General features: G+C 40.1%; 1 protein-coding gene across 1 annotated transcript in view; it reads left to right on the top strand.

The window, feature by feature from the left end:
- The window catches only part of LOC150076912 (uncharacterized), a 347,314-nt gene that overhangs the window by 297,827 nt on the left and 22,380 nt on the right, over window positions 1-27,107 (top strand). Inside the window, exons 11-13 of the mRNA XM_090385729.1 lie at window positions 6,137-6,221; window positions 16,463-16,570; window positions 26,917-27,023. Coding sequence (XP_090241855.1) covers window positions 6,137-6,221; window positions 16,463-16,570; window positions 26,917-27,023 — 300 coding nt within the window. The remainder of the gene's footprint in view (window positions 1-6,136; window positions 6,222-16,462; window positions 16,571-26,916; window positions 27,024-27,107) is intronic.

Below are 27,107 nucleotides of genomic sequence, written 5' to 3'. Positions count from 1 at the left end.
CCGAAGCGTGATCGTTCATGGGATGGTTCCCATCAGTTCTGCAGTCTTTACAGTCAAAAGGTCCGGGTTTGCTTGTTAGTGTTTGTGGGGTCTTTCTTGTGTCATTTCCTATCCATGTGCTGTTTGCATCAATGTTGTTTATAGAGTCATTTCTCATTGATTTGACTTTAGGTTCACTTCAGGGTTTAGTGCTTTGATTATCAGAGGCCATTGGGTTCCAGGCGTCTTCTGCGGGACGATTGCCTTCGAGGTTTATTCATTTCCTTATTGTGTCAGTCCTTATAAGAGCTCTATATCTTGTGAACAGGGCCAGTGCATAGCTGGAGAAAGCCTGATATTCTTCCCTGTTGGTCTTCTGCGGGACGATTGCCTTCGAGGTTTATTCATTTCCTTATTGTGTCAGTCCTTATAAGAGCTCTATATCTTGTGAACAGGGCCAGTGCATAGCTGGAGAAAGCCTGATATTCTCCCCTGTTGTCCAAGATGTGGTGCTCCTGGCCGTATGGTAGATACTGTATTTTGGTGATGAATTCACTGTGGAGGTCGTCATAGAGCTGGCAATCATGCATGAGGTGCTGTCAGTTCTCCAGCCAGTCATGCAACATGAGGGTTATTGAAAGACAACTGCTAAAAGCCATTGATCACCTTAATTCCTGGGCACTTTCTAATGGCTTCAGGTTCTTGCCAGAGAAGACCGTTTGCGTACACTTTTGTCGTAAGTGTAATCTTCATCCTGAACCTGAATTAAGGCTCGGACAAAATGCTATTCCAGTAGCAGCGGACACAAAATTCTTGGGACTTGTATTTGATAAAAAGCTGACCTTTCTGGATCACATCCATCAACTCTGCACAAAGTGCACAAGAGGTCTAAATATTCTGCGCTCTCTCTCCTCTACATCTTGAGGTGCGGATCGATGCACCCTGCTACGCATTTACTGTACGCTTGTACGATCCAGACTAGATTATGGGTCCCTGGTATACAATTTGGCCAGAGACAGTGTACTTCGTTGGCTGGTCCATCATCAGGCTCTCCGTATCACTATTGGAGCATATCGAACATCTCCTGTCCAGAGCTTATATGTCGAAGCAAACGAGCCACTATTATCGCTTTGATGTAAGCAGTTGTCTCTAAAGTACTCTTTAAAACTGAAATCCCTGCCAGACCATCCTACGTGGCCATCCATTTTTGTGCCACGATGGGAAAATTTGTACAACACCCGTAAGACTGCCAATCATCCTTTTGGTATTCATCTCCAAGAGCTACCCAAAGAACTTAATATCAAGGTAGACAAGGTTGACCAAACACCAAAGCAACCCCTTCCACCCTGGCATGCTCATGTTCCAGCATGTGACTTGTCCCTTAGAAATTGGGGAAAGTCGGACACTCCATCATCTGTCTACCTGCAGCTTTATTCAGCACACCAAGCTGAACATTCTGACTTCGCGCCAGTTTACATAGGCGGTTCGAAGTCGGAATCATATGTGGGATCTGCTGCTGTCTTTACAGACACCACTACATCGGAGCAGATTCCCTCTCTGCTCCGATGTAGTCGTGACTGCAGAGCTGAATGCTATAGAGTTAGCCTTGGATCACATTAGTAAATGCCAATACCAACGGTTCATTTTATATTCCGATTCTCTCAGCGTGTTACAGGCTTTAATAACTGTGAGATATAATTCTCATCCAGTTCTGTCTTGCATTCAGCAGAAGATTCACTTTCTCCATGAACGTGAATATGATATCTGCTTCTGCTGGATTCCCTGCCACATTGGGATTAGGGGAAACGATTTGGCTGACACCGCAGCCAAATCAGCAATTCCCAATAATAATCACCGCTTGTCAGTCCCCTATACAGACTGCAGGCAAATAATACACCAAAAGATATACTCCCAATGGCAGGATTCGTGGAATAGACAGACTACGAATAAATTATATTGTATAAAGCCTGTAATTGAACCGTGGCAGTCTAGTCTGCACAGGAATCGTAAGGAGGAAGTTGTTCTTGCTCGGACCCGCATAGGACATAGTCATTTGACTCATTCGTTTTTGCTGAGGGCTGATGATCCTCCTACGTGTGAGTCCTGTGGCACAATTTTAACAATCAGACACATTTTAATTGACTGTCCAGATTTTAGCAATATCTGTTTTACCGCTTTTAATCATCTGACTGAGCCATATGCACTCAGTCAGATTTTATCCGACAGTGACAATGTGTCTGCTGTTTTTAGCTATTTTAAATCAATTAAGGTTTTTACTTGTATTTAAAATTTACATGTTATTGTTATTTCTTTATTGATTTATCTTTTCTACATTTTATACCTTTGTTATTTTATATCTTGACATGGTAAGTAATTAGGTCAGTGAAATTTAAATTTTTTTATATATATCACCTGGTTTTGGCGCATTATAGCCTTAGTTACTAATGCGCCAATAAAACCCAACGACCAACCAACCACAGTAGTGGTCCAAAGACCGAACCCGTTGGATAGCAGCGAAATGTATTCTTGGAGAGGGTCCCATAGGAAGCAACCCGAAGCCTTGCCAAGACACTCGGCCACTAAAGTGAGTTAAACATCCCAGCAAAGTCCACAGCAATCACGAGGAAATACTTCTTGGTGCATCTTCTTACTTGTTCTTGTAGGTGTGTTAAAGGCGTCCACGGCTGAGCAACCCCGCCTAAAGCCAAATTGGTTGAGTGAAGCCAGGCCAGCCCTGTCATAATATTGCTATATTCATCCATAGAGGAGGCGTTCGAGTAGTTTACTTGCAACTGTGAGGAGTGCAATCGGTCTGTACGACTCTGGGTGGTGTAGTGGTTTGGTCAGATTTTTCAGGATTAGTTTGACATTTGCTTTCTTCCACGAGGTCGGTCGGGAAGGTGCCACAGTGAAGACAGAAGTTGAAGAGGTTGAGCAACAGGTTTGGGGTGCACTCTACTGTCTCTTTGATGATTTCAGGCTCCAAAAGGTCCAGTCCAGGGCATTTATTTTCCCTAATGATGGTGGCAGCATTGTTGAGCTCCTCCACAGTGAAGTGAGGTTCTGTCGTTGCTGTTTGATAGCTTTCATTTTCTAAGCAGAGTTGGATCTGCTCTGTTGTCTCCGGTTGTATAGCTGGGTGGAAGACTGTGTCCAGGATATTGGAAATGGTCTGCTCCCAGGTTGTGGACATGCCTCCTTGGGTCAATATGGTAGTGGCAATAACTTCCCCTCGGAGGCATTCATGGTCAGTTTGTAGACGATTCCCCAGGAGTTCTCATTTCCCGTAGTAGAGACCAGGCGCTCCCAAGATTGCTGTTTACAGCTTCTGATTTGGGCTGTGTGTGTTCCTTGCTTCTTTGTAGTGTTGTCAGAGTACTTCGACCTCCGCCATCGTCCAGGAGCGCCTGGCCCGCTGAAAGGCCTTTCTTCTGGTTTGTGCTTCTTTCCGGAGTTGTTGCAGTTCTAGGTTCCACCAGGGCACAGCCTCAGGGGTTGGATTTTTCTTTTTAATAGTGATGTCGCTTGTGTGCATTATGACCTCTGTTATCTTGCTCTGGAGGTGATCTGGATCTTCAAGGCGCTCAAGCTCCCTCTGTCTCTGTTGTATGCTGGTTTTTAAGGTACTTTGGAAGAGTTCCCAGTTTGCTTTGGAAATGGAGTATCTGAGTGGTTTGTCTAGCTGCAGGTACCTTAGTCAGTGATCTATTGAGTTGAAACATAATGGCTTGATGATCGGACATTGTCCAGGCCTCATTAGCGATGTTCCTGGAAGCCAAGGAGACATCTATGGTGGCCTCCCACAGTGTATTACTGAATGTTGGCAAATTGTTTGGTTGGTTTAACACTGTCAATGTTGAATTTGCAAGGAACTCTTCCAATATAGCTCTGTTTCTAGTGCCATGTCTGCTTGGCATATGACTATGCCACATTGGTGACCGGCAGTTCATGTTTGCACCGACTATAATTTTAGTTGGGAAGGGTGTCAGCAGCCAGTTGGAGATATCTTGTGGCGAAGGTTATGTCTTCACCTAGGCGACAGTAGAGGGCAATAACATAAAGTGCTCCCAGAGCTGTGGTGAGGTTAGCACATGCAGCCCAGGCTATGCAAAGCTGTGTGATTTTGGTCATGGTAATATCCGAATTTCTGACCGCGACTGTGGCCCAAGGGGTGTTGTCCTCGAATTGTACTATTGTGTAGGTCAGGGGGTATCCCCTGAGTATGGCTCTTGTACTTTGTATTATCATGACGTCTACATTCTCCTCTTTAGCCTTGATACGGATCTGATCCGCTACTGCGCTGGCCCTCTGTGCATTGATCTGCAGAAATTTTACCTCTGTAGTATTGTATCCTCTAAGGTGCGTACCCATAATCCAGCCCAGATTGGAACAAGCTCTTAACCTCCCTGATTTGAGTGGGTGCAGTCCAGTTTCAGACTCGTGCAGATTGGGTCAGTACTCTTGTTTGGGCAATCCCTGTAAGTGTGGCCTTTTGCCGAGCAGTGGCCGCATGTGGGGTCAGTCTAGGTGCAGGTGTGCGTTGTATGCCCATATTTACAGCACCTGAAGCATTTGGGTACAGCCACATGTTCACGGAAACGGTGGCTGCCCCAATTTACATATACTCTGTTCTGGATGTTTAATACTTACTTTACAATTCTTTACTTTCCAATACTTACTTTACTTCACAATACTGCAGGCATGGAAAGTACAATACTTTCCATGGCTGCAGCATGGAAAGTATTAAACACCCAGAACAGAATATATGTAAATTGGGGCAGCCACCGTTTCCGTGAACATGTGGCTGTACCCAAATGCTTCAGGTGCTGTAAATATGGGCATACAATGCACACAATAAGTGCTAGTAGTAGATAAATGGCATACAGTTGGATTATCAATTTGAATGGCCAATGATGCCTTTGTGTCTACTTTTCTCATGAAGCTGTAGAGAAGTATTGTTACACAAAACTATATGGTGTGCTTGTTCACAATCCACCCAAATGAAAATTAGCTTTATGTGAAAATCTGGCATTTTATAAAGCTGCATTTCTTCCCACTGTCTCTGTGTGTCAAAAAGAATCCATAGATCTTCTCTGCTTAGCAGTTGCACTCTTTGTTTTGACAAAAAAAAACAACACAACTTTAGTTAGCCTTCTGCTCAATTATGAGGCACAACTTCTGTGCCATTTTGCTTACTGACAGGAGTACATGTGATTCACAAAACAAGTTAAATGTTGACTTATTGCTGTGCTCCAGCAAATTTTTCAGTAACTCCTCAGACTGCAGTAGTAAAAAAAAAAAAATAAATTTAATAAATGAACATAAATTTAAATTGAAAAAAGATGGAAGCAGGAGAGGTACTGAAATATGAGAGTAATTAAATCATTATTGTGGGAATAAATTTTCACCTATATTGTGGTATTGGGTAGTTTCCGCCCTGCCATGGAATATTGTTCCCACATCTGGGTTGGTGCCCCCAAAACCTCTCTCAGGCTTCTTGATTCCATTCAGAAGAGGGCAGTTAGGTTAATTAATGATTCATCTCTAACAGAGTCTCTCCACTCGCTTTCTCATAGACATACTGTTTCTGCTGCATGCCTCTTCTGCAGATACTTCCATGGGCACTGTTCTTCTGAATTGGCTTCTATAATTCCCGCTCTCTCTTTCAAAACAGTCCGAACACGTGCCGCCACCAGCCAACATCCATTTACTGTCCAACTTCAAACCCACAGAACCAACTTTTCATCTTCCTCATTTATTCATTCAACTGCCGTTTTCTGGAACAACCTTCCTTCATACGTATTTCCTGAAAATTACAATCTACAGAAGTTAAAGTCCAATGTCAACAAATATCTTCTTTCGTCTTCTCAACCTCCAACCCAAGCACGGTACTAAGTACTATAGGTTCTAATACCTCTCGTGTTTGGGGTTCTCATAAAAAAAAAAAAAAAAAGTTTGAATAAATTTAAAGGATTGGTCAAATTATTAGAACATTTTGGGATTTTTTTGGGGGAGGATGCTATATAAACTTGCTTCCTTTCATCATTTTGTCAGTAGTAATACTGTTTAGTGGGCTTTTTGAATACTTGTTTGTCATTATTAATTAAATTACTTTAATTTCATTTTGAATGCTTTTACTCATTCATTTTGTCACCAGGAGTATCAGTAAGCCAGATGAAGAAGAAGTTCATCAGTCCAGTGCACTTAAAGCTTTAAGCAAGTTGAGTAATCTGCATTATCTGGTAAGTTGATGCAGACTTTTATATATAATTTTTTTTTATTTCTTTGTTTAAAGCTTAATCTAATATAGCAACATTTCTCAACCTTCAGAACCACACACCCTTAGGGATTCACAGACCCAGTAGTCAAGAAATACTGGGGATACATATAAAGAGATGCAATACAAGATTTTAAGATTTCTCAAATTTATTTAAAAAAAAAGTATATAATCTGATATATGATGTATTTTAACTTTTTATATACATATACAGAAGATGACCTAATTATTATTTAAGAAGCATGGTGGTACATGATGAGAGCCTTGTCAATCAGTTCAGCCCTACAGAATGTGTGCAGTGCTCATGGGCTAGATTTTTTTCTCAGCATGGTCTGCTTGTTAATAGCAGAGGCTGTTTTTGCAGAGATGCGATACACTTAAAAGGGATTCAAGAATATTTTAGAATAATCTCAAGGCAATGTTAGGTGGGTGAGAAAACTGTTAATTTGGGGAGTGACGGAAGATACACAGACTAATAGTTTAACAGCAGTTACGGGCAGTGTGATTGATTTTTGCACTACTTCTGTTGTGACTTGCAGCATCCAAAAACAGTGTGTCAAGGATTACAAAGCCTGCTGGGAGGTTGAATGGGACAAGCAAATACACGAGTTGTATTAGGGTTACTAAAAGCAAAACCAAGTGCCTGTATACCTGCTTGTACACTAATACTAGGGGTATAGTAAACAAATGCAGACATAATAGGGATATCAGAAACATCGTGCTGCTCAAAAATAAGCGATACAGTATTTGAATATGGGGAGTACAATGTGTACAGGAAGGACTTTAGACAGAAAGGGGGAGGGCTAATGCTTTGGTTCAGAAGCACATAGAACCCAAGGCAGTGCACCCAGATTATGCAGGTAGCCAGTGGATTATTAGCATTAGCAAAGGCACATGATGCAAGAAAGCAAACTTATATAGCATTAGCCAAAAAAAGAAACTCACTCCAAATGTTTGTCAAGTTCTGCCTTGAATCTATTTAAGCTATCAACTTCTACAACGGCAGATGGAAGTTCCTTCCAGCAATCAACCACCATCTGGCTAAAGGCAAATTTCTACACATCAATTCTACAACTATCTTTACTCAAATTTAAACTGTGCCCCCTCAGGTTCTTAATCTGAGCTAGAGGAAAAATCCCATCAGCATTCAGCTTGCACAACCCATTTGAGGCCTTATACACCTCAATCAGATCACCTCGCAGGTGCCTACTCTGCAGGCAAAAATTTGCAAAAATTAAGCCTTTCTTGGTAAGAGCACCCCTTTGTTCCCCTCACCAATCTTGGTGCTCTTCTTTGTATTCTTTCTAGCAACTCTACATCCTTCCTAAAATGAGGCCTCCAGACCTGTATCCAGTACTGTAGGTGTGACCTGACCATTGCCTTGTATAATAGGATAATCACCTCCCTGTCCCTGCTAGCAAATTCATATATATCATTTACAAGACTCCATGACCTGCCCTGGCAGCTGGTCTGCACTGTTCAGCAAATTTCATATATGACTGTAAATTACCCCGAGGTCTTTTTCACTTGCCACTTCCCCGAATGTAGTACCACACAGTTGGTACATTTCCCTTCAGTTATTGCTACCCATGTGCAATACTTTGCATTTGTCAATGTTAAACTTCAGTTGCCACTTCTCAGCCCATTTGCCCAAATTATCTAGATCCAGTTGGAGTAGCATACTATCTTTACTTGGTTAGCAACCCTGTCAACCTTCATATCATCTGCAAACTTGAACATTAAGCCTGATATACCTTCATCAATATCATTTATAAATACAAAAAGCAACAATGAGCCGAACACTGAACCTCGGGGAACTCCGATAATAACATTTGTCCATGAAGAGCAGTGTCCATTGATTACCACTCTCTGTCTTCTCCCATTCAACCATCCCTTTATCCATAGCAGCAATTTGCCTCCAATGCCACACTGCTCCAATTTGTGCAGCAGTCTTCCATGTGCAACAATATCAAAGACTTTTCTAAGATCCAAATATATGATATCAAAGTTATTCTTTGCATCCAGTTCCTTTGTGACTACATCATAGTATCCAAATTAATCAGACAAGACTACCCCTTAACAAACCCATGCTGTGTCCGAGCTATAACTGAAGTCTTGTCTAGATGATCCTGCAATGCTTCTTTAACCAGTGCCTCCATTAATTTCCCTGGAACAGAAGTTAAACTAAAAGGTCTGTAATTACCTGTGCCTCCCTTTGATCCTTCTTTGTGGATTGGGGTCACATTTGCACATATCCAGTCCATGGGTACCTCCACTGAGTCCAGGGAAGCTCTCATAATTATGACTAAAGGTTTGCTTACTTCCATTGCCTCCTCCTTTAATATAACTGGATAGATTCCATCCACCCCCCGGTGCCTTTCTTGTGTTTATCTTCGATAATTTCTTCTCCACTTTACTCTCAGTAATTACAAGATTATCTAGCTTACTGCCAGAGTTGAATTCATCTCTGGCATTCCCCTCCCTGAATAACTCCTCGTGTGAATGTCGATGCAAAATATTCATTTAGTTTGTTAGCTACCTGAGCAGGATCATTAACAGTTGAACCATCGACATCAAGTGAACCAATCTGATTCATTCCCTTCCTTCCAGAGTTTACATAAGTAAAGAACTCTTTACTGTTTTTCTTTGCATCCTTTGCCAAACATTTCTTGTAATCTGCCTTTGCCTGCCTCACCTCCTTTGTAACTTGGTTACAGACCAGCTTATATCTATGCTTCTGTGTCACATGTTAATTTTTATATATCCCATGCATTTTTCTTCTCTGTCACATGTCTAATTAGTTCATCTGACATCCATTAAGGCCTAAATCTTGAACAATATTTCTTTGTTGGCATGAAAAGCCTGGTAGCTTCCAAGATTAATTCTTTGAATGCTTTCCATTTTGAATTTGATGTTGGTAACATCATCAGTTGATCCCACTGCACAGAATTTAAAAACTGTCTGAGACCCCTGTAGTCACCTTTAAGAAAGCAAAAGCCCTTCCCTTTAGCTTTGATGGTAGTTACATCTGTAAGCAATTTCCATATCAGTACATTATGATCACTGTCACCCAGTGGTTCCTTTACCTGCAAATTCTTAATGCATGAATAATCACTGTTGATAATCAGATCAAGAGTATTACTCCCTCTGGTTTCCTCTCGAATATGGTGCTGTAAAAAACAGTCATCCAATAAATCCACAAAAGCCTTGCTAGTGTGTGAGTGACCAACCCACAAATTCCAGTCAATATCTGGGAAATTAAAATCCCCCATTATAAGACACTCTAATTTACTGCCCCACTTTTTATCTGCACAATTGCCCATTATACTCATCAAATTCATTAGGCCTATAACACATACCCACTCTCATTTTTCCTTTCCCTGTGCTTATGTCAGACTCAACATTGCATTGTCCATCACATCAATTGGATGCACTTCCTTAGATTTTGTGTTTCTTAACTAACGGCATAACCCCTCTTCCCTTCCTGTCCTGTCTATCCTTTCTGTACACATTGTACTCCCCAAATTCCAGTTCTGCACTGCTTATGTCTGTGTGAAGCCATGTCTCTGACATCCCAACAATATCTGCCTTTGATGTCTTGACTAGCACTTCAAGCTCATCGAATTTATTAACTATACTCCTAGCATTGGTGTACATGCAAGTACACATGCACCTGTTTCTACTCTTAGTTACCCTAACGCAGCCCATGTATTTACTTGTTCCACTATGACTGCCAGCAGTCCTGGAAATTCTCATTGCCTTGCTTTCCAGGCTGCTGCTCAATTGCATTGCAATCGAAGTAGTGCAAGAATCACTTTTACCTCAGCAAACGGCTACAGTTAATCTATTAGTCCAGGGCTGAATTGTTTGACAAGGCTTTCATCATGTTGTTATTTAGTTTTTAGGAGCATTAGCAACTAAGACCATATTGCTCTGGGATATGCGGTGGTCATTCCCTGACCTTTTTGCATCCTCCGTATTTGGTGATCACAGGCTCGAACCCCGGTCTAATCAAGAAGCGTGTGCTGTGCACTGCTGCTCCTGCCCACCCGGCTACGGAGGCGCCCTTTCTATCTTATCATATACACCTCCTATCATGTCTGGGCAGAATTGCAGACACTTTCAAATTCAACCCTAACTCGCGGCTTTTTTTCAGCATTGTCTTGTACTTTTAAGTAATTCTGCCGGTCTCCTACTCTTTATATCATATTTGCCAACGTGTACAACGATATCACTCTTTGTGCCCTTAAAGGATGATATCTGCCCTACAACATCATCAACCTTTGCTCTTGGCAGACACACCCTGGTCCTGTACCATCTATCCTTTTTGCACAATATGTTCCCCATGTCCCTGACAATAGAGTCACCTACAAATAGTTCCTTTGGGACCATCGCATTCTGCCTTGGGGGTTGCCGCTGTGTTGCGTGATGTTCAAGTGCAAGCTCTGGCATTTGATGGGCCTCTCAATTTAAATCCTTCGAGGACATCCACCCTGTCCTTCAAGCTCTCATATAAGCCCATAATAATGCTGAATTGGCGCCTGATTTCCTTGCACTCCTTACATCGCGTGCACACAAAGACATTCCCCTGGTAATATCATGTCCCGTTCCTGATTTCTCCACAAACATCAAACAAGCAGTGCATTTCAACAGACTGTGATTCAGAGGACAACTGCCCCCCCCTCAGTTCTCCCCTGAGCCACAGCACTTCCACTAATTTCAGCCTTTTGCTTTGCTGCTGTGGTCTGAGTCATGATTTCTATTCACGTTCAGTAAAATTCCAATACAAAATATAACCCTAAACCTATATCCCAATGCAGTTATAACAGTATATATATGTATTTCGGTATCGAATATTATCTCCGAGTTACTTTATATGACTTCCTTATCCCCTGTCAACTTATATGTATTAATGTATGATGTTACATTTGTAATAACTAGGTCACCATATTTATTTAGTTAAAAAAGTACAATTCAATTGACAATGAAATTTAATAAAATTAATAAATTTCACTGATACTACTATACTCGCTGTCTCGTTTTCCGTTAAACCTTATGCTAGCACACGTGACATTATAACAATGAATATTGAATCAGTTTGGTGTGGCATAAGCATTGGAAAAACTGAGAGTACAAATATATTATAGGTAACAACTTGTGGAACTTGTGGGTTAATCACTCACAGAGCAAACGTTTTATGATTAATTGAATGACTGTTTCCTGCAGAAGCAGGTTAGAGTCAAAGAAAGAAATTAATATTCTTGTTCTGATTATCAGCAGCAGTAGTAATGGAGGTATGTGGTGCAAGAAAGCAAGTGTATGAGCTTATGTAGAATCAGCAAAAAAAAAAAAAAAAAAAAACAATTTCACACATCCATTCCCTCTAAACTTTTGTCCAATTCCTCCTTGAATTTATTTAAGCTATCAACTTACACAACAACAACAGATGGAACTTTGTTCCAGCAATTAACCAACCGTTGGTTTAAAGCAAATTTCCACACAGCTATTCTATTACTGTCTTTCCTCAATTTGAATTTATGCCCCCTCAGGTTTGTAATCTGAGCAAGTGGAAGAATTCCATCAAAATTCAGTGCAACCCATTCAAGGCCTCTTACGCCTCGATGAGATCACCTTACAGATGCCTAGTCTCCAGAAGCTGCGATATGCAGAACTTAAGCCTTTCTTGGTAAGAGGACCCCTTTGTTCCTCTCACCAATCTTATTGCCTTTCTCTATACTAGCTAAAGCAACTCAACATCCTCCTAAAATAAGACCTCCAGGCCTGTACACAGTCCTCAAGGTGTGGCCTGACCATTGCTTTATACAAAGGGATAATCATCTCCTTTTCCCCTGCTAGCAAAATTCCTTTATATCATTGACAATACCCCATGACCTGCTCTAGCAGCCTCTCTGCATTGCTCAGAAAACCTCATTAGTATTAGCAGAGGCATACAAGGCAAGAAAGCAAGCTTATGCAGCATCAGCCAAAAAAAAAAAAAAAAAAACCTCACATTTCACCCCTCCATTCATTCCAAATGCCTGTCCAGCTCAGCCTTAAATTTATTTAGGCTATCGACTTCCACAACAAAAGATGGAAGTCTATTCCACCAATCAACTACCCGCTGGCTAAAGGCAAATTTCTACACACAAATTCTACAAATGTCTTTCCTCAATTTGAAACTGTGCCCCCTCATGTTCTTAATCTGAGCAAGAGGAAAAATCCCATCAGCATTCAGCTTGCTCAACCCAATCGAGGCTTTACACACCTCAATCAGATCACCTTGCAGGTGCCTACTCTCCATGCAAAAATTAAACCTTTCTTGGTAAGAGCACCCCTTTGTTCCCCTCACCAATCTTGTTGCTATTCTTTGTACTCTTTCTAGCAACTCTACATTCTTCCTAAAATGAGGCCTCCAGACCTGTACACAGTACTCTAGGTGTGGCCTGACCATTGCCTTGTATAATGGGATAATCACCTCCCTGTCCCTGCTAGCAAAATTCATATATATCATTCACAGGACTCCATGACCTGCCCTGGCAGCTGGTCTGCACTGTTTAGCGAATTTCATATTTGATTGCACATTACCCCGAGGTCTTTTTCACTTTCCACTTCCCCAAGTGTAGTACCACACAGTTGGTACATTTCTCTTCAGTTATTGCTACCCATATGCAGTACTTTTCATTTGTCAATGTTAAACTTCAGTTGCCACTTCTCACCCCATTTTCCCAACTTATCTAGATCCAGTTGGAGTAGTCTACTGTCTTTACTTGGTTAACAACCCTGCCAAACTTTGTTTCATCTGCAAACTTGAACATTAAACCTGCTATACCTTCATCAGTATCATTGATAAATATACAAAACAACAATGGGCCCAACATAAAATCTGTACAGCTCCCTGGTAGGAGCTTACGTTCTCTGGTTTTGAACGTTAAGACTTCCATTGCCCCTCTCTTACATAGTGGAGTAGTATACTGTGTAACTTGCAATGATTGTGGCAGTTGCTATATAGGGGAGAGCTCTAGACACCTTCGGGATCGCCTTGCAGAACATGACAGGTCGATTCGCTTAGGTGACACATTACCCACTCAGCAATCGCGGAACATTTCTGGTCAACACATCATGACCTTAACCCCAGACGTGATCGACCAATCCCGACACTTCCGTCACTGCCTTTGGCTAGAATCGCTGCAAGGGTATGAGGCTACACTCTATCTTGGAATCAACAGTCTTGAAACTTGACAAGCGCTGGCAGCAAACACACACTTGTCCGTGCACCAACAATGAACACCAATATAGTGAATAATGTTCAATCACACAGCCATGTGTGCATTAGAGCACGTGCAACTCACTTGGTATTTATTTTATTTTAATTCTATCTCTAATGTCTGTATTTTGTTAGTATTTTGTATACGTCTTCTGAAGAAGGGATTCATTTACACTGAGCAATACAGATGCTGCCAGGACAACTCATGGGGTTTTGTCAATGATATACAGAAACTTTGCTAGCAGGGATAAGGAGGTGATCCCATTGTACAAGGCCATGGTTAGGCTGCATCTTGAGTACTGTATAGAGGTCTGATGGCCTCGCTTGCTGGAATGGGTACAGAGAAGGGAAACTAGATTGGTGAATGGAACAATAGGGTGTTCTTACCTAGAAATGTTTACGTCTGCAAATTGCAGCATATGGAGACTAGGCACTTGCAGGGAGATCTGATCAAGGTGTTTAAAGCTTTGAATGGATTGAGTAAGCTAAATATTAATGGCATTCTTCCTCTTTCTGAGACTACACAAAAGGTGGCATATTCAAGTTGAGAAAGGATGATTGCAGGACAGATGTGCAGAAGTTTGCATTCAGTCAGTGGGTGGTTGATTGTTGGAACAGGCTTCCATCTGTTGTTGTGGAAGTAGATGGTTTGAATAAATTCAAGGAAGAACTAAACAAATTTTTGGGGGGTATTAAATTTATGCCTCCTTTTGTGCATACCTTCATCAACAAAACTTTATTAAATATGGAAAACAACAATGCTCTCGACACCGAGCCCTGGGGACTCCACTAATAACATTAGTCCACGAAGAGCATTGTCTTCTCATTACCACTCTCTCTCTTCTCTCACTCAACCATCCCTTTATGCATGGCAGCAACTTAACCTTAATGCCATACTGCCCCAATTTGTACAGTAGTCTTCCATGCACAACAGTATAAAAAGCTTTCCTGAAATCTAAATACAGGTAGCTGTCATTTTGCACTGATCCAATTTGTGCTGATTTGCAATAGCAGCGATCACTAACCACAACGCCTTTTAATTTTTGCAATTTTTTTTTTTTTTATAAATTGAAAGTTAGAATCATCGGACAGAATTTATCGGCATCATACTGTGCTATGTATCATGCACTGTTCACGTGATTTGGGACAATCTTAGCCAATCAGCAATCAGTGCATCCTTATCAGAGATGAGAAAGATTCCCCCCTCAGAGTAGCCACTCGTGGATGCAGGTGGTAAAGGTCCATGCGGTGAAGCATTCAGTTGGTTGTTGTTTGCACTGTATACACGTGTTGGAAATTTATTACACTAACATTTTTTATTAATTGTGCTATTAATAAATTAGGAGTAATAATAATAGTGAAATCCGTGTGTAGTTTTTTGCCAATCGCATTATAAAGGTTTTAATTTAATAGAATAAAGAGATGCCATGTCTGGTAAAAGAAGTTCATTGAATCCTAGCGCAATATTCAGAGGATTGAATCTGGTGAAAGCTGCCCTAATGTGTGTAGGGCTATGAATATGCCTCCATCGACTATTACTACAACTATGAAGAATGCTAATAAAATAAAACAATCAATGCAAAGTGGTAGGTAATATTTTTGGTGCCAGGAACCTAACCGTGTGGTTTCCAATTGACTCCATTGTAGAAAGGTTCCATTTTTGCTTCTCCCCCTGGAAACCTAACCCCGATGTAAATCGAGAGCTACCTGTATATGATATCAAAATTATACTTTGCATCCAGTTCCTTTGTGACCACATTGTAGTATTCAATCGAATTGGTCAGGCAAGTTCTTCTCCTTAACAAACCCATGCTGTGTCTGAACTATAAATGCAGTCTTGTTTATATGATCGTCCTACATTGTTTCTTTAACCAGTGACTCCATTATTTTCCCCAGAATAGAAGTTAAACTTACAGATCTGTAATTACTCGTATCACCCATTGTGAATTGGGGATACATTCGCGTATCTCCAGTCCATGGGGACCTCCTCTGAATCCAAGGATGCTCTCATAATTATCTCTAAGGGTTTGCTTACTTCCTTTGCTGCCTGCCTTTTTATCATACTCTAACAGATCTCATCCATCCCAGGTGCCTTCCTTACATTTAAATTCAACAATTTCTCCTCCACTTTCCTTTCAGTTATTACAAAATCATTTAGCTCTCTGTTAGAGTCTGATAAACTTTTATCCTCCACTTTCCCCACAAAGTTCCCCACTTCCCTACAGAAATGTGGCAGCCAAATGGAATGACTGACAATGTCAGTGAAAAGTTTGCTCTAAGGATTTCAAATGGCAGTACAGTGGATCATGCTGTAGTGAATTAATTAGATCAGAGGAGTTGACATAAACATATTATTCATACAAGCTTAATCCAGCTTTCAGTTAGCAGTCTCCTCGAACACCGCTTCTAGGAGGCAGCCTCTCTGTAGTATAGAAATTTTCCAAAACTTGCATTTCTGTCATGGTCTGTTAAATGGCAAAATGATTTGTGAATGTCAATGAGCAATAAACACAAATTCAATTGATTTTTAATCCATAGTACAGTAATGGTTAATTAATAAACTCACATTTGACCAGTTAGGATGCATTATTTCAATAAGTTATTAAAATTGGCAAATCATCACAGTCTTTAAAATCCACATGGCCTGCCCTTCATATTGAAAATAGATTGGCCTCTAAGCACTGAAAATTCATGTATACCTCTTTTTTATGTACAGCTCATTTTATTATATTCAATAAAGAATTATCATTATTTAAACAAGTGGATTCAGTAGAACCTTATAAATAATCAGTGTTTTTAAACCTTAAACCTAAAATGGCAGATTGATTTCATCACTAAACTTTAAAAATCAGCAATTATATACTGTATATTAATAATATACTAATAATAAACATTGTATACTCTCTTCACAAATTTAATGTTCTTGTTCATTTTTTCTGCAGGCTCTTATTAAAATGAAATCTATATCACAAGAAGATATTTTACATTTGGGAAGGCTTCAGCATTTGGTACACATTGAATTAGGAGACTGCCAGACATGGAAATATGAGGTAATTAGATTATATATATAATTTTAACAGTAAATCTATTTAGTAAACAATCTGAATGGCAATAGTGATCATGTGGGGAAGTGTGAAACTAAACCAAGAGCATATTTGTATATGCTTTCAGTTTGTTTCCCCCCCCCAACCTAATCACTATTACCATTCAGATTTGTTTTATATATAACCACCTCCCAAAAGATTCCAAAATATGCACAACAGAACGGCAATATTGCAATATCCCCCCCGCCCTTGATGTTCTTGAACCACGGGTACTAAGCAGATATGAGCATTCAGTAGAGCTCATAGCAACCCTTAGAGTGATTTTCCGTTATTGCTTATTCCTTGTTTGTCTTTAAGTTTATTGTTAAGTAATAAAATGTATAAGATCCAAACAGGTTCAAGGAACCAGTATATATTTTGTTCATACAACTAAACTAATTTATATAAAGTTCTGGCTAGTAAGTGGCGCCATTCATCCTCCATGTGACAACGTGATAATCTGGAAGGAAAAAAAAGGAACTCTCCAGACAAAAAAGAGTGAAAAGGTGAATCCTGCTTCTCCTCCTCCTGAATTTTCTTTAAAGACCTTGCCAAGAGCCAATGCTCACTCAGAGAAGTACATAGAATCCTGCAAGGATAAGGTACAACTGCAGCCGAGAATGAAACTACACTCGTGCACAAAGCAAATACCAACACCCAACAAATCATCAAGGAAAGTCTATAAGATTAATATAATAAAAAAAGAGGGAACCACATTAACCACTTCATTGGTAGGCATCAGCTACTGAGAATTTACAGTCGTTTTTCTGTCATGGCCAACTTGTTGAAAGTGAACTGATCATGGATGCCCCTGTACACGAAGAAATGACAGATGCCATTTAAAAACACTTGATTAAATATGATTTACACTTACTGAAACAACTCAAACTAAAATACGAAATGTGAAAATTACTCTTGACCAGAACCAATCAACAAGCCAAAATAAAATACAAATATGCAGAAACTATTAATAACTCATATGAATAAGACAGGGAAAAATTAAAATAAAAAATCATAGCTCAACTTCAAAAAAACCGAATAACCATTTTCAAGGAAATTTCTATTAATTTCCTTGAAACATGGAAATTAATTTGGCTAAAGACAACAAGCAAAGCAGTTCCGATCAAGGAAAGTCTCATTGCCCAACAGCAAACATTGTGAAGCAACAATAAATTATCTTAAAATTGCCCCAGGAGAAACTAACGTACCGCAGAACTTACTGTTTGATGAGCACACCGAGGACCTGTTCTTTCCCAGCATTTGTTGGACAATTCAGAATGTTTAGGGAGAATTTGTGTGGCTCCATCCATGAGGGCAATGAGCAAGGTCAGATGATCTAACCAATGCGGTGTTACTCTATATCATCCCCTTTACATAGCAAATAATGAGATTGAGAACAAAAGACTTAGAGTGGCTTTTAAATACATAGGTAAAGATACCAAACTGACCCGCAAGCAAGTTCAATCCAAAGAATGCGTTAATAGCTACATTGAAAACAATTTGGCCTTCCTAAAGACAATTCCAGACTCTACCTACTCCTGGGCTCAACGTAAGTGCAATCTGTTTGCTATGATTAGACAGCTCAGTAAACCTACAGTGTTCTTGACTCTGAGTGCCAATGAAATCGGTTGGCCACACTTGCTTCAGCTGTTGTTCAAGTTACAGAATAATGGGCACAATATTAGTGAGGATGACACAAGTGACATAGACTTCATGCAGAACTTCATGGTGACACAAGTGAAGATTCTGTAACTTGTGCAATATACTTCAAGAAGATTGTGGATGTTATTATGAACACATTGCAGTCGAAACGTTATAGTCCTTTTGGTCAATTTTACATCATCAACGTTTTCAAGCGTATGGAATTTGAACATTGTGTTACTCCACACGCACATGTTTTGCTGTGGCTAAATAACACTACGAAAGGCCATTTGGGTAAGGACAAAGATGCCATTGCAATGATCAACAAGTTAGTATCTGTCTCCGCTAGCGAGGTTTCAGGGAGCATCAAACTTCAAACTCACACATGTTACAAGAAAATAATGGTGGGTAAACAAGAGACGTCTTGGTTTGAAGCACCACTCATGCCTTCTCTCTCAACCACTATATTAGTGCCCATACTTAAGACAGGCGGATACAAAGTAAAATACCCCACTCACTACAAGATGTGGCAAAATCTAGAGGATAATGATTATGCCGACATTGATGCCTTCTTCAGGGCGAACGATGGAAACTCCTATGACTATCACTTGGATGTGCTCAGAGTTGGCATAAATCAGTCCAAGGTGTTTCTCAAACATCAACTGAGTGAGAAGTAGCATTTTACTTGTTTGTCTGTAATGTTTTAAAATCAAACAATGGTATTCGATTCATTGCAGAGGAATACTCTTGTATTGCACATGTTGCTGAGTACAAGAACAAGATGAACCTAGAGATCAGCAATTTACAGCGATAGATCATTACAATCATGAATGAGCACCCAGAGTTCGACATGGTCAAAATCACAAGAAAACTGTCCTTCGAAGTGGTCAACAGTGTCAAGATCATAAGTCAAGAAATTGCCTGGTATTTACTACATCAACCCATGTCAGAGAGCTCCACAGTGGTAGTTTACATTCCCACTGTTTGGCCAACCGAGCAACAGAGAGTGAGGAGGTCCAATAAAGAAGAACATTATGGAGGATTCATGACATATCAAAAGAGAATTGGTTTGACAAATACAAGAAGAGACACACATCACTTGGATCGTGTTACTCTGTCATGCTTTGTCTCAAATTACACCTGCAGCTCTAACGCGATCTGCAAGAAACAACAGTATCCATGCATAATACACTATCAAAACTATGATGTGGCTCAGGATCTCATGGAGTACAGATGCAAGATCGTAATGCTGCACATTCCATTTCACAATGAGGAAACAGAGATACTGTCAGAGATGGCATTTATCAAGTCTACAATGACAGTGAAGAGCTCATACTGGAACAGAGTAAATTGTATGGATCAGATGTGAACATTTGCAAAAAGATGGAAATTTGTAAAACGATTGAGTCAAGCAATGAAGACGGTGACCATGACGAAGCATGCAGTAGTGACTTGCAAGCCTTGTTATACAACTGCGAGAAACCCCTTTCAAGACTTTTCAATCATCCAGACAGCGAGATTAATGACGATCTAAAGTGTGCTATGCTCAACCGACTCGGCACAATTGCAAAGAAACACGAAAACTTATTACGGAAATACTGTGCACACTTTCCCTTAAGATGTCCACTTCGAGAAACCTGCGTTCGTCAGTGGAAGTCACACAGTAATACAGATCATTGTTTAAATACATTAGAATGCTAATAATTGGTGAAGTCAGTATGATTCCATCGTTGGCATTCGAGGTGAGCGGACGCGCTTAGACAGGGCTCCTCAGTTAAGTGGTTTACTTTTGGATAGTGCTTTTAAATATTTGATTTATTTCGATATTGTTGGATTATTTTGTTATAGGTTTTCCTGTAACTGTTTGATTTTAATAATATTATAGATATAATTTTTTAAAGTTATATTGATATTTATTTAATTTTATAATGGTAGTTACGAGACCTGCCTTAAACACATCACAGGGTATCGTGACTCACACCGAAATAGCAGATGGCAATTTACGGGTGAGTCATGATTTAATCCGTTGTGGAACCTGTGGAATGTTTTCCAAGGTCAACCTGGTGACTAATCCTACCTCACCTGGGGATTCTTTTCTTTGTAATCGATGTAAGGAGTGCAGCGATCTTAAATTACAATTTGGTGCACTGATAAGATTTGAGTCCCTGAAAAAACGAGTGCTTGCCCTCGAAAATAATGCATCTGGGAGCTCGTCAGGGACTCAAAACTCCAGCAATCTACCAAGTGATGCACACCCGATTCAAGCCTCAAAACAGAAAAACCAAGTGCAAACTACTCTGGTTAAAAAGGACATTGTTTTATTAGGAGACTCCATTGTCAGGGAAACGGGGAATATTTTTTGTAATAAGGATAGGTGGAGCAGAACCAGGGTATGTCTGCCGGGAGCAACTATTGATGATGTCACCAACAGATTGTCAGATTTTAAAGGGGGTAAAGAAAATATTATTATTCATGTGGGGACAAATGATATTAAACGTACACGATCTGACGATTTGTTGGAAAAATACAGGACCATGCTGAGGAAATGCCGCAAGCTAGGCCATAATGTCTATGTGTCTGCAATTCTGCCCAGACACGATAGGAGGGATTATATGTTAAGAGCCTTGTGGATTAACTCAAGACTTGAAGGAATCAGCAAGGCTTTAGGGGGTAAATTTCTATCAGCATGACCCACACTTGTAGGTAGAAGGAATTTGTTTTGTAGAGACGGGATACACTTAAACAAAGGTGGTGCAAAGGTTTTTGCCAGTATTATTGAGGATACCTTAAAGGTTCAGGGAAACTGCTAGTTAGGGGGGATGTGGGTAATACTGACACGCGTTTATCTGATAATATTGGTCAATGTAACTCTTGCACACACCTTAAGAGTTCTTATCTGTTACCCAAACTGGGCGTACTATCTAGATGTTCTGGGGGCAAAGATGTTTCACGTGAGCTTGTAGCTAATATCAGGGAAGAGAGCCTAAAAAACTTCAAGGGATGTGTTAGGGTTTGTTAAATATACAAGAACAGTAAATCTTAATTGTTTATACAGTAACGTTAGAAGTGTCGTCAATAAAATGAGCGAATTCGAACTACTGGTTAAAACAAGTAACGCGGACATAATAGGGCTTACAGAGACGTGGTGCCACCCGGAAATTGGGGATGATGAGTTCCAGTACGGCTTGTATAATGTATTTAGGAAGGATAGAGTAGATAGAAGGGGTGGTGGGGTAATGCTTCTTATCAGAAGCAGCCTGAGTGCGACGATAGCTTTCCTGGATTCAGACATTTCACATGCTAGTATAGAGTCTGTATGGTGTGAGATAGTTGGAAACAAAGGTATAATGCGAGTAGGAGTAATCTACAGACCAGGTGATTGTGAAGATTATGACAAAAGCCTCTACATGCAAATGGAATGGGCAAGTAAACGTCAATGCCTTATTATGGGTGATTTCAATTTGCCTCTAATTGATTGGAGTAAATGGGAAGGAAACTCGACATGGGGAACAAAATTTTTAAATCAACTAGATGACTGTTATTTGTATCAACATGTCAGGGAAAGTACTAGAGAAAAGAATATCCTAGACCTCATCATCACACATGAATCAGATGACATAACAGGGCTGACAGTAGAGGAACCAGTAGCAGGAAGTGATCACGGAGTTCTACGGTGGATGATGACGAGAGAGGTAGCAGAAGTAAAAGGCAAAGGGATAGGTTTTAATTTCAGAAAAGGAAATTATGATGCCTTAAGGTACTACATGGCCTCTATTAACTGGGTAGATATCGCACAGAGAATGAATACAATTGAACTGTGGTACGCTTTTAAAACATTAATCACAGATGCCTTGAATGCGTATATACCATTAAAAAAATACTCCACGAGGAGGGTTCCAAGTTGGATGAATAGTGAAGTTGCCACATTACTTGAGCAGAAAAAGGTGGCATGGAAAGGTTACAGAGCAATAAAAAGTACTGAAGCCTATAACAGCTACAAGGTGATGTGTAATAGAGCCACAGAAAAGGTTCGACAGGCAAAGGCAGTTTATGAGAAATCACTAGCAAACAGAACAAAGAGGGGGGATAAAGAATTCTTCACATATATAAATGCCAAGAAGAGCAGGACAAACCATATCGGACCTTTACGTAAGAGAAAGGGGATAGTAATAAATACACCAGCTGCCGTTGCAGATGAACTCAACAGTTATTTTGCATCGATATTTACAAATGAAAAGCCTTTTGTGGCAATGGGAAATTGTGGGAGCGAAGTTAAAAAATATGTAATTAATGATATTGAAATTTCGCAAGATTATTTAATGAAAAAACTTTCGAGCCTACAGACCAGTAAGGCTCCTGGAGTTGATGGAATATACCCTATAATCTTAAGACAGGCGGCAAGCGAGTGCATTGAACCATTGAGGCTAATTATGCGAGCATCACTAGACTCTAGGGAGATTCCCTTGGATTGGAAAAGTGCAAATGTATCTCCCATACATAAGAGTGGCTCTAAAAGTGAAGTTGGAAATTATCGACCTGTCAGTCTGACTTCAGTAGTAGGGAAAATCATGGAGGCAATGATCAAGGGTGGAATTCAGGATCATTTGGATCGAATTGAAATTCTCAAGGATACTCAGCATGGTTTTGTAAAGGGAAAATCATGTTTAACAAATCTGGTTCGCTATTTCGAAAGGGTCACTCACGAGCTGGATTTCGGGAATAATTTCGACATTGTTTATTTAGATTTCAGCAAAGCTTTTGACTCAGTCCCACATGAGCGGTTGCTTTATAAGCTGGAATAGGTTGGAATCATGGGAAAATCCTTAGATGGATAGAAGGATGGCTTCAGGGCAGGAGGCAGAGGGTTGTGATAAATGGCTATTCCTCAGATTGGGTTGATGTAAGAAGTGGGGTTCCCCAAGGATCAGTATTAGGACCACTGTTGTTTTTAATTTTCATAAACGACATTGATGAAGGGATAGAGGGCATGATGTCTAAATTTGCAGATGATGTTAAAATTGGTAGAGTAGTTAATGATCACTGTCAAGCTGAGCTTCTTCAGAGAAACCTAGATAGACTTCAGGAATGGTCAGAAAAATGGCAGCTGTGCTTTAATCCAACAAAGTGTAAGGTATTACACCTGGGAAACAATAATCCCAAAAAAACTTATTAACTTGGTGGAGTTCAACTAAACCCAGTACTGGAGGAAAGGGACTTGGGTGTTACGATACGGTCAGACATGAAATTCTCTGAGCATTGTAAACAGGTTGCAAGGAAGGCCCATGGTGTCCTATCGATGATCTATCGAACTTTTGCAAGTAGAGATAGGGACGTGATAATCCCATTATATAAGGCTTATGTTAGACCACACTTGGAATACTGTGTTCAAGTAAGGAGACCGCACCTAAAGAAAGACATCGAGCTTCTTGAAAAGGTGCAAAGAAGGGTAACTCGCCTGGTGAGATCGGCAAAAGGGCGTCCTTATGAAGAAAGACTTCGAATATGTGGGTTGCAGAGTTTGGAAACTAGACACCTTAGAGGAGATTTGATTGAGGTGTTTAAGGCTCTGAGAGGCATCAGTAAAATGAATGAGGACAAAATTTTCAAGATTATAAATGATGCTAGAACTAGGGGACATAAATTCAAGTTACGGGGGAAATGTTTAGATTGGACTGCAGGAAGTTTTATTTTAGCCAGCGAGTTATAAATTACTGGAATAAGTTGCCTTCATGGGTGGTAGAGGCCGACAGTTTGGGGAAATTCAAAGGTCATCTGGATAGTACTTTCGGGTAAGGGAAGCGTATAGGATGATAGGTTTAATTTCCTTTTTTTTTTTTTTTTTTTTTAATAATAAGCACCAGCCAAAAAAAGGCTTTCTTGCACCATGCAGCCATTACTAATACTAATACTGATCAGTGCCGAGCTGTTATGTCATATGGATGCGAGGCTAAAACAGCTACAGTGGGTGGGACATGTTCCTAATTGGGGACTTGTGTCAGCTGCCTCCAGTTCACATGATCCCGGTTTATAAACAGATAAAGCAGCATATTTCCGGCCCTGCTCTCTGGTGTAGCCTCAAATACTATGAGCTCAATCAAGTTATGCGCCAGTCGAACGTCATGTTCTTGTCTGTTAACCAAAATCATTAACGGAGCTAAATTAGATCAGAATGAGTAAGACCTTATTAAATCACATTTCTTCGCTCAGGACGAAGCTGATTGCCTCTGTCCAAGCGGTATACAACTCTACTTGCGAAATGATTCCATCAATGAGTACAATTGTGCTATCCTCAGTGCTGCAGAAGAGAAAGTGGAATCAGTTGCCCAAGACATCTTCATGGGTTGCACAAATGCAGAACAAGAAACACATGGTCACCAGAAAGTATAGAATGTTGGTTATCGACATTGGCAGATTTCCCTATGAGCTCCCACTGGTCATCAGAAAGCCATATATCGTCACTACCAATGTGGATGCTACTGATGGGCTCTAAGATCGAATACAATGAAGAACAACAGATACGATTGTGGCTCGAATTTACCACCTCACCTAAGATCCGAAAGTTAGCTCAGAAGAAGGCAGCGAGATACATGCAAGCAGACAAGATCAATCCCACAGCCGTGCCGCTTGCAAGACGAACCACGAATATATCACTGAATAATAACTGCACAGTCTGTGCCAAAAGAAATCATGTTCATCTCATAACAGCTTGTGCAAAGATGATACACAAGTCGCAAGGCGGCATGTTCAATACTGTGTTTAACGACTACGAAAAGGGGCACTAACAACAGCTGGTTTATATCGCTCTGTCATGCATAACTGATATCAATGGACTTTACATTGTCTCGCCGACTGGTGATAAGAGATTCTACCACAGACTGGGAAACTATAAACGAGATAGGCCAGCTTGCTTGAATTCATCCACAATAGGAAGGAACTCTCAGTTAACTGCCAGTCTACGGGCCCACCACGACCTCACTGACACTGTTACACAACAGTGCCAAATCTTGCTGCTATCTGAGAAAAAGAAATCACGTTCATCTCATACCAGCTTGTGCAAAGATGATACACAAGTCGCAAGGCGGCATGTTCAATACTGTGTTTAACGACTACGAAAAGGGGCACTAACAACAGCTGGTTTATATCGCTCTGTCATGCATAACTGATATCAATGGACTTTACATTGTTTCGCCGACTGGCGATAAGAGATTCTACCACAGACTGGGAAACTATAAACGAAATAGGCCAGCTTGCTTGAATTCATCCACGATAGGAAGGAACTCTCAGTTAACTGCCAGTCTACAGGCCCACCACGACCTCACTGACACTGTTACACAACAGTGCCAAATCTTGCTGCTATCTGAGACTTGGTTAGACAATAGCAAGAGTGTCAGCATCCTGAAATTCGATTGCATGGTTCAATTCTAGCATGTTGTTGTTGTTTGTTTGTTATTTAGGAGCATTAGCAACTAAGGCCATATTGCTCCGGGGATATGCGGTGGCCATTCCCCTGACCTTTCCGCATCCTCCGTATTTGGTGGTCACGGGCTCAAACCCCAGTCTAATCAAGAAGCATGTGCTACACACTGCTGCTCCTGCCCACCTGGCTACGGAGGCACCCAAGCATGAAACCAAATGAACAGCTGGAGTCACAATATATCACAAAAAGATGGAAGAGGTACACATTGTTACACTATACTTAGATGCCATCTATCGACAAACGACTGGTTCAACAGTCAGTGTTCGGCTTGTTGGTGATACATGTACAGCAGAGTGCATGTTACCCAGCGGCCAAGTGATAGTAACAGTGGTTGTCTATATTTCTCCTAACAGTGACATACAGGATATAATTGACTTTGTTCATTTTGTTTGGTGGTCGTACTCAATTCAAGGTGGAGTGCTGTTAAAGAAAGATTTACATAAAATACTCATGATCATGAGTGGCGATTTCAACGTTAACCTCGGATTGGAAGAAACTAAACTGTTAATTACTTTCCTGCAAGAAATGTTTGATCTAACTCTAAACATTAATCCCTCAATTTCAACTACGAGATTGGGTACTTCGATCAACGCTGTTTTTCAGAGACATTTAGATACACTGCAATCGCAAGTATACGTCTCTTACTTTAGTTATCATAAATCCATTGTCTTCCAGCTGAAATTATGGAAATTTGTGAATGATCAATAAAATATTTACAATACAAAGGCTCTTTAATTTCATAATGAATATATACAAATCAAAATGCCTAAAAGAAACGCAAAGGTTGTTTCACATGAAACCATCTACGACATGTGCTTGGCATTTTTTTTTTTTTTTTTTTTTTTTCCCCTCCAGCTGACTGTTACTGAACTCTGCAACTAGTCTCTCTCTCCCCCCCCCCCCCCCCCCCAATTCTTCAGATTCACAACAACAGGGATAATTTTTACATTCCTTTTGTAAGTTTAATGACACAGTTATTACATATGGACAGTATAAACCTACAACAAAATGAAAAAAGTAATAAAATAAAACCAGTTGATATTAATTTCATACTTTAATGCACATCTTGTACTTTCAATGTACAGAAAGTTATGTAGATTAAATTGTTTCATTTACTGCATTATATTAATTGCATAGTTTGAAAATTACATTTTTTATATAGATGATTCTTTTTATTTGTATTTTCTGCATACAGTATTATTTAGGTCTTGGTCAGCTACAGAACTTACAATATCTGCGATTAATTGGTGGTGGTGACATCCTTGATTTTGGACTTGCAGAAGCACTTAATCACTTAAAAGAGTGAGTTTTCTCTCTTTATTCAAAAGTAAAGTATATTTAATAACATAATTAAAGGGATTGTTTTTACTTATGGTTCCCCATACT

Source organism: Mastigoproctus giganteus, chromosome 12, assembly GCF_048544385.1.
Source record: "Mastigoproctus giganteus isolate SK-2022 chromosome 12, ASM4854438v1, whole genome shotgun sequence".
Lineage (NCBI taxonomy): Eukaryota > Metazoa > Arthropoda > Arachnida > Uropygi > Thelyphonidae > Mastigoproctus > Mastigoproctus giganteus.
The sequence above is the reverse complement of the archived record's forward strand: the minus strand, read 5'-3'. Positions and strand labels throughout refer to the sequence as shown.